The 12,637-nt window shown below is 39.9% G+C and overlaps 1 protein-coding gene across 3 annotated transcripts in view; it reads left to right on the top strand.

Annotated features, from left to right (window-relative positions):
* FAF2 (Fas associated factor family member 2) overlaps nt 1-12,348 on the top strand; it is a 67,635-nt gene extending 55,287 nt beyond the window's left edge. For all 3 annotated transcript variants that reach the window (XM_055325811.1, XM_055325813.1, XM_055325812.1), the window contains 6 exons: nt 46-131; nt 225-316; nt 1,887-2,064; nt 3,026-3,197; nt 3,866-4,009; nt 9,096-12,348. In XM_055325811.1, the coding sequence (XP_055181786.1) occupies nt 46-131; nt 225-316; nt 1,887-2,064; nt 3,026-3,197; nt 3,866-4,009; nt 9,096-9,278 (855 nt within the window). In that variant the 3' untranslated portion in view covers nt 9,279-12,348. The remainder of the gene's footprint in view (nt 1-45; nt 132-224; nt 317-1,886; nt 2,065-3,025; nt 3,198-3,865; nt 4,010-9,095) is intronic.
* Nucleotides 12,349-12,637: the final 289 nt, after the last annotated feature.

Below are 12,637 nucleotides of genomic sequence, written 5' to 3' on the forward strand. Positions count from 1 at the left end.
AAGGCATAGTCATCATAGTAATTAGTGATCTTCTGTTTCTCACAGGCACTTAACGATGCCAAGCGGGAGCTTCGCTTTCTTTTGGTTTATCTTCATGGAGATGATCACCAGGACTCTGATGAGTTCTGTCGGTAAGTGAATTGATTGATTGTTTAAATTTTTTTGTCTGCTGATGTTTTGTAGTAAGCAAGTTCTTCTCATATCCTTTTCGTCCCTCTCCACAGCAACACACTCTGTGCCCCTGAAGTTATTTCCCTAATAAATACTAGGATGCTTTTCTGGGCATGCTCCACAAATAAACCTGAGGGATATAGGGGTAAGTTGTGTTTCTTTTTCCTCATTGAGATTGTTGAGATATCTTTGGGATAGTCTGGGAAAACACGCCGTTTATTGCATGACTATTCTGTGTTAGACATGTGCTCATTACATTTTATATATTATCATATGTAATCCTCTCAGTAGTCCTGAAAGGAGGGTTGTATTATCTTCCCTTTATGGTTTAGGAAACAGGCTCAGAGAGTTTAAGTGATACTGTACAGTTAGCAAGCTCAGGTCTGTTAGACTCTAGTGCATTCTTTATAGGTAACCATTGCCAGGTTTTATTTTTAAAACATCCACTCCTATCCAGCAGGACTAATCTAATCGCTTTTAATCTAAGTGGCTTTTTACTGAGGAGTTGACTCTCATCATGAGTGATTTTATTTTATTTATTTTAAAGATTTTTATTTATTTATTTGAGAGAGAGAGATAGAGGGAGAAGCAGGCTCTCTGCTGAGCAGGGAGCCCGATGTGGGGCTTGATTCCAGGGCTCTGGGATAATGACCTGAGCCAAAGGCAGACGTTTAACCACCTGAGCCACCCAGGTGCCCCCCCCCCAATCAGCAATTTTAACAGCTTCTTGCACATTCAATTAGTTGGGTACTCGAGTGCTGATAGGGATTCAGAAAGTTCAGATCTTTGCTGACAATAACTCTTCACCAGAGATAAGTATATTTAGAAATCAATATAAAGCATACATTAAGAAAAATGTAGTTACTTTGTAGTTACTTGTGTTCAGCAACTTTTGAGTATATACTAGCATAGATACTAAGAATCAAAGATGTTTTGCCTACCTATTAAAATCTGAATCTTTACTCCTAATTGGTCTTTAAACATCTGATAAATTCATACAGCATGCGTTTTGCCACTCTAATATGGCTTTGGGGATACCCTATGGAGGGTAGTTGATAGAAAGAGATATATTTTTTATAGAAGCTTATAAAATATCTTCTTTAAAACCATAAGAAAAACATAAATAAAACTCCTTTATGGTAAAATCCTGCTTATTTGGAAAACTAACTTTCTAAAACCTCTTTGAACAAAAAAAAAACTAGCTCTTTTGGTTGGGGGTAGGTGAGGGAGACATGAGGAAAGGACTAAGGAAGGGATTGAGTAAGAGGAAGAAAAGGCAGAAGACAGTGGTGGATCTCATCACCAGTAATAAAAGGCTGAGATTTACAGCCTTATTTTCTTTAGTCCTGATACCCAATATAGGGGAAAATTATGCTTAGCAGTAGCTAAATTCTTTATAGGTCCTTTTTTTACCAAAATGGCTTTGTCCTTGACTTCTGCAGTCTTCCCAAGCATCATTATGACAACCACTCCTGCCAGAATAGTTTATCCTATTCTAATCAAATGACCTGGGAATAGGGACACAAAAATAAAATAAAACCACAGCAAAGATTAAAAAACTAGGAGGACAAAAGGTATGTAGAGAATAAGTGAGACCTCCTTTCATTCCCAAGTGGGAGTAAAACCTTCCTGTCTTGCTCCTTGTGGAAAGTCTAAGAGTTGATCTGGTTCATCCGTAGGGCTGCCCTTAACCTGTTGACTCTTCTTTCTCTCAGTCTCACAGGCTTTACGAGAGAACACCTATCCATTCCTGGCCATGATTATGCTGAAGGATCGGAGAATGACTGTAGTGGGACGGCTAGAAGGCCTCATTCAACCCGATGATCTTATTAACCAGCTGACATTTATCATGGATGCAAACCAGACTTACCTGGTGTCAGAACGCCTTGAAAGGTACAGGGGAAGTTCCTCTGAAAAGAGAGAGACCAGCTGTAAATTTGGATGGCTGACCCAGGGCTCCACAAATCCTGACTTACTCTCTCTTAGAGGCAACTTTAAATACCTTACCCATTTAGTGTTAAAATATTTATGTACGTTGACCAAAATAATTCTATCAGATCATCTGTTCTTGGAGATATGATTCAAAATAAAGACAAGGCTGTATGCTCAAGAATGTATATATCATGTCATTTAGGTGAACCATAATCTAAGGAGCTTAAATGTAAAAAATGTGGAATTATTAAAACTCTTCCTCCCATTATGTAAGTAGTGCACATTAATTGTAGAAAATGTTGAAACCCAGAAAAGCACACAAAAAAATTTTAAATCCCCCGTAATCCTACCACAACTTTTAATATTCTGGTGTATTTTCTTTCATTTTTTTAGATCCATTCTCTCACTCACTCCTATGTAGATATACATAGTTTGGGGAGAAAATAGGGAGTATACCAGAATGTTACAGTATTTTCTCTTTGGTTAGTAGAATTCTGAACAAGATTTTCTCCATTTTCCAAATATTCTAAGATGCATTTATGTGGTTTTTGGTTTTATGAAAGCAATATATGCAAAAATCCAATAATCCTCCAAAGGGGTATTTAACTGTAAAATACGATCTTGATGATTACTTTTTGGCAATAATACTGTTACTTTTGCTAGAATTGAGAAGAGAGGATAGTTTTACTTGTAAAGTTAAAAGGGAAAGGGAAAGGAAAAGTTTGCCATTTCTTTTTCTTCCATATTAAATTGGTAAATGAGATGGCTCATTCAGATTTTGCCATGCTGTGCTTTGGAATCCTTTATGGTGGTATGAAATACTCACCTGTCAAGATTGTTGACCTTTTTACCTCCCCACAAATTTTGGTATAAGAAAACAGAGATTGCTCTTTGCCTTCTCTGCTTTTTGGTCTGGCCACAGGGAAGAACGAAATCAGACCCAGGTCCTGAGACAACAGCAAGACGAGGCCTATCTGGCCTCTCTCAGGGCAGACCAGGAGAAAGAAAGGAAGAAACGGGAGGAGCGGGAGCGGAAGCGGCGGAAGGAGGAGGAGGTGCAACAGCAAAAGTTGGCAGAGGAGAGACGTCGGCGGGTAATGAACCTGTCTTTCTTCCTCAAGATTCCCAAACTGATCTTAAGTGTGAAAGGAAAAAAACTTGAAAATGGTGGGATTTGTGGGTGTTTTAATTCCTTGCCGTATTTTTTTTTAAAGAAGTTTTCTGTCCAGTGTGGGGCATGAACTTGCAGTTAAGAGTTGCATGCCCTACTGACTGAGCCAGCCAGCTGCCCCCTCCTTGCCATTTTTATATTTATTACATTTCCACAAATATTTTTTAAATTTATTAAAACACAACAGTGAGCAAAAATCAGGCAGAAAACTCTATTCCATGGAAAGTAAGTACAAATGCACAAGAAGCAGTTCAAAATCCACAGCAGTAGTTTTTATATCTTAGCAATATTGTTAACTAATTTGGCATTTCATTCATGCTCTTTCATTGTATATTACCACTTGATTACAGCCAGTGTCTTTTAGCGATTCCCTTTTTTTCCAGACAGGTAAATACCCTAACATAGTTAATAAATAATATATGTGATGTGGTAGCACTTTGAATTAGGGTCTTTCTGTTTCTGACTCTTGCCAGGAGGTTTTTCTTATTAGTCATTTATTTTTCTTCTGGCTGCGCGGTAAACCTACATGGTGATAGTATTCCTGTTTCCCTGTTAGAGCCATAGCCTTAACTTTGCTTTGTGTCTGTACAGAATTTACAAGAGGAAAAGGAAAGGAAGTTGGAATGCCTGCCCCCGGAGCCTTCCCCTGATGACCCTGAAAGTGTCAAGATCATTTTCAAATTACCCAATGATTCTCGAGTAGAGAGACGATTCCACTTTTCACAGTCTCTAACAGTAAGGACCACCTAAGTTGTGTGAAGTGTATGTAGGGTCTGGGCTGTAGATTTGGAAGCTTTTAAGGGCTCTTGAGAGTGTTGTTGGTGTATCTGCTGCTCTCATGAACAAGGCAGGAAAGGGTGGGGCAGAGAGAGAAGAGTGCAGTGAACTATTAGATTCTTTCAGTTCTAGCTGCCAACTCAAAGGATAACATATTCAGGTTTTCTTTCATCATATTTGAGTTCTGCTAAGAAACAAGTATAACTTACCAAGAAGTTCCACAAAAGACTTGCACATTAAGTTGATGGGAGGCTCTTCCATGCCAGTTAGCTCACATTGCCCTCAGAATCCCACCAGAACTCCTCACTTCTGTCTACGCAGAAAGCTGTCTCCACTGACCTAAAAGCACCAGAATTACACATCTGAATATAAATGCATGCAGTTATCACTCTCCCTTTCTATCCATTTAGCCCATAAGAAGCCCCACTTTGTGGGGCTACCTTGTATATCTGATATCTAGAGGTAAGTAGTGTTTGTCATTCCATAGGAAAATAGTTAAAAGCAGAGACTCTTAGAATATCACAGAATGATGGGGCACTTGGGTGACTCAGTTGGTTAAGCTTCTGTCTTCAGCTCAGGTCATGATCCGGGGACCTGGCATCGGAGCCCTGTGTCAGGCTTATTGCTCAGTGGAGAGTCTACTGCTGCTTCTCCCTCTGTTCTTCCTCCCGCCCCCACTCATGCATGTACACACAGGCTCTCTCAAATAAATAAAATCATCTGAAAAATTATCAAATTCTCATTCTTCTAAGATCAGTAGGTGTGTTTTCTTGGTCAGTATACTTCATTGACTGTGTTTCTTCATCTGTCAAATGGGTATGATAATAGGTACTCTAATGAGATTATTTTTATTATTAAATTTGTATGTAAAGGGCTCAACATTGTGCCTGGCTCATAGTGAGCACTTAAATGGTTACTGTTGTTTTGTTGTTTATAACCAAAAGGAAGTGTCTATTTATATTGATAGTTGGTATGTTGTCTTTCCAAATTTACCAACTATATAGTAGATTCTGCCATTTCTCTGATCACTCGAGATAATCAAGAGTAAACTGCATAATAGAAATAAGGATGCACTGCAGTTAAGGGAGGCTGGCTAGCACATTTTTACTTCTCCTGTTTAAATAAAGAGCATCGGACAAGTTGCAGAATTTTTTACAGGGCCTCAGGTACCTCACCAGTTAAATGGAAATATAATCTACCCTTTGATAACTTTAAATTGAAGGGATCTCAGGCACTGTTCTAGGCACTCCAGGGGTTTTGCAGATGAGTGAGACTCCTGGAGCTTATGGCCAGTGGGGAATGTGAGACTCAGAGCTAACACAAAGTAAAAAGTTAGGAGGTACCCTGATGAGAGAAAAATGAGTAGCATTCTCATTTTATTTATCTCATTTATGCATTTATTTCTATTGAGGGAAGGTGTTCATATCCCTAACTTTGGATTTTTAAATTGGGATGATATGAATGAGCCTCACACAATACATACCATGTAGGTGGTTACTAAATGTTCGTTCCTTTCCCTGGTGTGTTTCCTAACTATTGGTTTGCATTTGGATTTTAGCTTGCAACCATGTTCATTAACAGTTTCACATCATAGTATAACTGACTTTTTTTTTTTTTTAAGATTTTATTTATTCATGAGAGACGCAGAGACACGGGCAGAGGGAGAAGCAGGCTCCATGCAGGGTGCCCAATGTGGGACTCGATCCTGGGACTCCAGGCCCAACGTCCCGGGCCAAAGGCAGATGCTCAACCACTGAGCCACCCAGGGATACCGTATAACTAACTCTTAAGGAGCTTCTACTCCCCAAATTCTAATTGTGTGTGTGAAAAACCTAACAAAAATGAACTCTCTTAAGAGTTTCAGAAGAAAATCTATTAGAATTGTGAAACAGTACAGGCTTCTGGCCTAAGGGGAACCAACCCATTTATTAACTAATCCTTAAAGACTCATTTTATTTCAGTTTATTTTTTTAGATTTTATTTACTCATTTGAGAGAAAGAGCATCCACAACTATGGGGGCAGGGACAGAGAGAGGAAGAAGCAGACTCCCCACTGAGCAGGGAGCCCTATGTGGTGTTTGATTCCAGGACCCTCAGATCATGACCTGAACCAAAGGCAGCTGTTTAACCAACTGAGCCATCTGGGCCCCCCAGTCCTTCAAGACTTAAATAGGTTCTCAGCTTTGAAAAACAAATCTCAGACTGAGAGAAATAGTTGGTCATAAGTGGGGACAAGGCTCAGAGATGGGAAATAAGTGTAAAGGAGAAGTCTTTAGTGATGGTATAGGCTTTTAATTTAACATTCATGGGATTTATAATATAACTGAGTAAAGATTTACAGTTCTTTTATGTTCTTGCAGACTTTGTGTCATGTACAGTGAAATACTCAATTTGCAGGAAGCTCAGCTCTTGATAGTAGTAAAATGCTAAGATAAAAAAGGAAAAACTGGAAAAATCTCTAGATCTCATGAGTGGGGAGAAAAGTAGCAAGCTGACTTTCTGTTAAAATGAATGCATATTAGAGAGAATCCAAATTATACTTAGCCCAGGACTCATTTTTCTATCCATTAGAAACCAAAAGCAACCTCTGGAGGTGACGTCCATTGTCAGTGGTCAACAGAAAATGCCAATTTTATAACAGGGCTGACTATTATCAAGCAAGATTGAAATGGAAACAAAATATTGTTTCACACTATGTAAAGACCCTGTTGGGCTCATACCAGTAAACTTTGTTCAAGTCTATTGATGCATCTTAATATAAGAAAAGAAGGTAAATGTTAATGGAAATTGCACAGAGAGACAGAGACTCTAAATGAGGTTGATAGATTAAAATATGTTAATTTATAAAATCAAAATATGTGAGTTTATAAAATCATGAATGGATTTAGAGGAGCATGGATTTACTCCTTAAGTTTTGGAGTGATATGTTGCCTCTTAAAAGCTCTAAAGAGGTAAGTTTAAGACCAATAAAGGACTGCTTTGCACAAAGGGGACTAAATTTATGTGAGGTACAACAAAAAGAAAATAGGTTCCCTCAAAATAGTAAGGGTAATTTGAGTGTTGTGGGATTGACCTGAAAGAGGTTAGTTAGCATGCTAGATGAAGAGGCCCATAGAGTAGATCCAGTGTGCCTGTTCTTAATATATGGCATCAAGAAACAGGGAGCAATAAAGGTGGCCCATTCCATAGGTACCTCACATTTTAAGTTTTAGCAATATGAGTTTTCTTGATGTCACCTTAACTTCTTATTAAGAATTTACCTTTATCAGCCTGAGTAGGGTGAGGAGGGCATTCTCACAGAGGACAGGTGCCCATGAAGGATGTTAGATCATTGACCAAATTTAGGACAGTGTCCACACAGAGCATGAGCGCAGCCCATGGTGGGGTGTGGGGTGTTAAAGCCAGAACTGGATTAAGGGGGAAACAAACTCATGGTTTTTTGCATTATATACGAGAAATATAGACATTGATGTGTGTATGTGTATACACATATTCTCTAGTTTTTTCCACAGAGAGTGATTGGGAGCAGCAACCCCCCAGTAGCAATGAATGTACATAGCACCTGGATTGTGGCTTTTAAATACCACTGCCCCCCCCCCCCAATATATATATGTACCACTGTCCATTAAGAAGAACCAGGGTTCCTTGGAGAAATGGCTTATTCCAGAGCTGGGGCAAGAAAACACAAGATCAGCCTAAAATACCTTGTGCTAGAAATAGAAAGCAAGGAATTATTCAAAAAATGATGGAGACTTGTCACCTTGGATGGGCTCTTCTGACTCCATCTGAAACATTTGAACATTAAAATAAATACTATAACATTATAACCTTCTGAATAAAATAGGAACTCGTGAATCTATGTTAATATAAATAAATAAGTTGAAAGTTTGAGCAACAGAAATCTCTGTAGTCTCGAAGTACCTCCCCACAAGATCTCTTTAATTATAAAAGTAGAGGGACACCTGGGTGACTCAGTGGTTGAGCGTCTGCCTTTTGCTCAGGTCGTGATCCTGGAGTCCTGCAATCAAGTCCTGCACCAGGCTCCCTCCAGGAGCCTGCTTCTCTCTGCCTATGTCTCTGCCTCTCTGTCTTTAATGAATAAATAAATAAAATCTTTTTTAAAATAATAATTACAAGGAGAAAGGAATGGCTGCGACAGTAGAGAGGCCTCGCAGTCACCACCTTAATGAAGAGATCAAAATGCACATCATAGGTACTGGGGCAAATCAGAATTATGCTCCAGCTGGATAGGATACTATTAGTAGAATGCAGCATCGTTCTAGAACATTCCTGCGAAAGAACATACCTGGAACCTAATTGTGAGTACACATTAGGGAAATGAAAAACATTCTGCAAAAATAACTGACCAATAATCTTTAGAGGTGTCAAGGTCATGAATAATAAAGGAAAGGCTAAGGATTTATTCTAGACTGAAGGAGGAGACTTAGAAGATGTGACAGTGAAATGGAACACATAATCCTAAACTGGTTGCTTGTGCTGTAAAAGGCAGCTAGCAAAACCTGAAAACTTTAATAATAGTTTAATATATATTGCTCTGTCATAGCAATAATGTGCCAGTTAAATTTCCTGTTTTTTGAGAGCTGTATTATGGTTATGTAGGAGATTGTCCTGTTTAGAAAACATACACAAGTATTTTGGGGGTGATGGGACATCGGGTTGGCAGCTCATTCTTAACTGGTTTAAAGAAAATTCTCTGTTCTATACTCTCCACTGTTCAGTAACTCTCTAATTATTTCTAGGTAAAAAAATTTTAGCTTTATATCAGGCAAGTTGTCAAGAAAAAAAGACCAAACAGATGAATCATTCCAGAAGTAGGACTAGCATTGGGCTGTGTAATCACTTAAAAGAGCTGCCCTACGTATTTCCTCTGAAAGGGAAGGACCTCACAATAGAATTCCAGTGTCATGCAATAATTTCATATCTCAGTCATCCTGGAGAGAGCTGGTGGAGATACCTGATTTCATAGTTGTGTGGAGTGCTCCTTTGTCTTTCTCTCACCTCCCTTTTCCTATATGATCTGCAGGTAATCCACGACTTCTTATTCTCCTTGAAAGAAAGCCCTGAAAAGTTTCAGATTGAAGCCAACTTTCCCCGGCGGGTGCTGCCTTGCATCCCTTCAGAGGAGTGGCCCAACCCCCCCACACTTCAGGAGGCCGGACTCAGCCACACAGAAGTTCTCTTTGTTCAGGACCTGACAGATGAATGACATTTTTTTTTCCCTCTCCCCTCCTACCCTAATCCCTAAAAGAAATGGAAAAACAAAACAAGAGAGAGAAATTCATATTATTATTATTATAATACAATATTTTTTTTAAAAGACTGCTGCATCCTAAGGAAGGATCAGAAACCATGCTGCCTAAAAGAGTCACCACCTGTGTGTGTGCATGAAGGTCAGCAGTGAACTTTCCCACTGGCAAGCCCACCCTTCCCTACTGCCTCTGCACCACGCACCTTCCAACGAAATGAGACTCTTCAATCCAGTTCTTGTCCCAACTGGGGAAGGGGAAATTCCCACTAGTTCTCATTCATTCTTGCTTTTATGGAAAATAAAAGTGGAAAAAACATCGACCAGCTACTACTGCAGCATCTCCTGAGGACTTGCTTCTCCCACCACCAGAGAAGAGGGAAGAGAAGGCACAGAACAGAGATGTTCCTTGAACTTCCCACAATTTATGAATAACTTCTAAACATTTTTTGTTGCTTTGTAATGACCAAAGGAATGAGGCTGACATAGGTGTTCTTAACTTTTATTTGATAAAAAGCCAATTCTTAAGCCCATGAGTTCATGCCCTGGGCTCCTTAGCCCATAAGAGTGTAATAAAGGTGACCTGGGCTGGTTTGTGCTTATTTTTGCCATTGTCCCTCTCACATTCCTAGAGAGGTTCTTTTTGGTCCAACTCTTGCTGTCCTTTCTTAGCATCTATTGTGCCTCGCTTGAAGTATTGGGAGGAAATCTGGGTTCGTTGCCCCACAAAGTCTCTGTACAGATATCCCCATATATGCAGTGTGAACTCTGTGTATACTCATTATACACATAACTGTAGTTGTCCCTTGGAATCTGTACTAGATGGTTATTATGCAATTTGAACCAAAGGATAGCAGCTCTTCATTCCTCTTCTGATTTGTGTGTGCTCTTCCTGCCCATCCCTGAGTATTCCTGAATTGCCAATCTTGGTGCCTTCCCAAAGGACTAGCAGGGTCAATGGTAGAACCAGCAGAGCCCCATGATGGTGCCCTGCCTGTCTCAGTGGGAGGGTGGTGGTGGTGGTGGTTCAAGGATAGAACTAGAAACCTTGAAGGGAGCCAAGACAGAACTCCAGGTGTGTGTAAACTGTTGGAAGGTACAGTTAGTTTCTGATATAGCCACCTGCTGGAAGCAGTTTTTAATACTCTCCCTCTATTGCTGTGTTGAGGTAATAGGGGTTTTTAAACCTCAGGATGGATGTCTCTTCTTTGGTTGAGTTTATGGTAACGGGTACATGGGTCATGCCATGTATTATTAACAGATGTCAGCGTGAGCTGGCAAATATTCCAAAGTGTTCTATAGCTAGACTGGTGCAGACTTGTAACACAGCAATCTACTGAAGTAACTAGAGCCTAGCATGCTTTGAGGCCAGGGCCCATATCAAGATAAAACATAACTTGGTAGATTTGCAGTCTCCAAAGGCTTTCTCTCTTGCTTACCTAAAAATCTAAGGGCAACTCTTTTAGGTAGCACTGATGTATGTGACTTCTCCTCTGCATCCCACAGTGGTTGGGGTAAACATGGGTAAGGGACGGGATAAGGAACCTCACAAGGCACCACCTAGGGAGCCTGGGAATTACCCAGTGGTCTTGGCACAGATGTCTAAAACACCATCTCTAAGAAAATTTAATTTAGTTCTGCTCCTGGCTGCCTATTATTCCGTTTTGTTTACTGCTGCCTCAAGGCCAGATGAGTGGGAAGTCACTGTTGGCATTGAAAGGTATCTGGAATGAATACCAGGATAAAGCATATTCTCTATTCAGCCTTATGTGAAGTCTGCTTCCTGCTTACAACCATGCAAAGAGGAATTTTTCCACATAACTCCGAGTCTCCCTCCCTGTCAAACTCCTAGCTGTTTCCCTAGCAGTACACAGAAGGGCAGGATATTAAGGGCCTTCTCTAGGTTGGGTATTGTTTTGGGTGTTTTGCCCACACCTCTTTGGGAAGTTGTAAAACTTTTTCCTTAATTCAGTCTGCATCTTATTCTACAACATGCACTTTATGTCTCTTGGCCTTTCAATACTTGTTCAGTGAAGGAGGTCAGATGCCAGACTATTAAGAAAAAGTGTATGTTGGTAGAGTTCTTGGGATGGCTTACCCATTTACTTTAGGTTTCAGGAAGTTTTATCTGAAGCACATGTTCCTTCCTAGTCCATGTTGAAACAAGCGTGCTTTGTTCAGACCCCATTCCTCATCGTAGGGCTGCTGCATAGGTGTCATCTCCCTTCCTCCTCCATGAAGGATGAACATTTTGTCACTTAAAGCCAGTACAATCTGTTACTCCCAAGGACCTCGGGACTCAGTGGGACCTGCAAGGGAGAAAATACTGAGAAGCTGATGATCTGCAAGGATTCACTCATTTCCACATCACCTCTGGGTTATTTCAGCTGTTTATCAAACAGCAAGCCATCAACCTAACAAAAACACTTGTTTCAAGTTGTGTTCTGCAGTCCCAAAACTGACATTGTAGATTCAACTGAATAACATGGGAAATGACCAAACAAAGACACCCAGTTGGAGTCCGTTGAATTTCTGCAGTTAGTGGGGGCATTTCTGGTCTTTTCTTCCACTTCTGCAGAATTTCCTGCAGCAAATACTTTTTTGTGCTTGTTTGCCTCCACTATGATGTTTGGATAAAAAATGACCAGAGAATATCTCTTAAAAAATAATAAAATAAGGAACCTAGAATCTTCAACTGAGCAGTCATTATGAAAATTGCTAATGGTGCCAAGGCCAAGGAAAGAGTCAGAAAATGACTGTGGGAAAGAGTGATAACCCCCAGAATGCAAAATCAGGAGTATTACCTGGTGCTTGAACAAGGAGCTCCACTTTGCAACTGGTTTTTTTTTTTAGGACTTGTGAGGAACGCAGCAACAGGAAATCCATCCACAAAAGATGCAGTGTCCCAACTTGTACTGCGCCTGAATAGTTACATGATAATTTACTGAAGAAATCTAGTGTACTTAAAATTTTTTTCATAAAAGTTTACATTGTATTGTAGGTTAACATTAAATGTTTTATAACAAAAGTCTCCTAAGAAATTGTGGGTCTTTCTGTTGAGGAGAGATGTGGTAGGTATTTTCCTGTGTGTGAAGGAAAGTTTGGGAAACATGAGGATGGGAACAGGGTATTGCATCGCTGAGAAGCAAGGAAGAATCAAAGATGAGCAAGGAGTTAAAATTGTGTATTTCAGTGAAAAGAGACAACATAGTAGACAGATCCAAGTTCAAGTTTGGGCTTATCTGTCCTCAGGCAAGTTCTTTAGTTTCTCCAGCTGTAAAGTATACACCATCTGTCTCAGGATTGGTTTATAGGTTAAA

Source organism: Nyctereutes procyonoides, unplaced genomic scaffold (genome assembly GCF_905146905.1).
Source record: "Nyctereutes procyonoides isolate TBG_1078 unplaced genomic scaffold, NYPRO_anot_genome, whole genome shotgun sequence".
In the NCBI taxonomy this organism is placed as follows: Eukaryota; Metazoa; Chordata; class Mammalia; order Carnivora; family Canidae; genus Nyctereutes; species Nyctereutes procyonoides.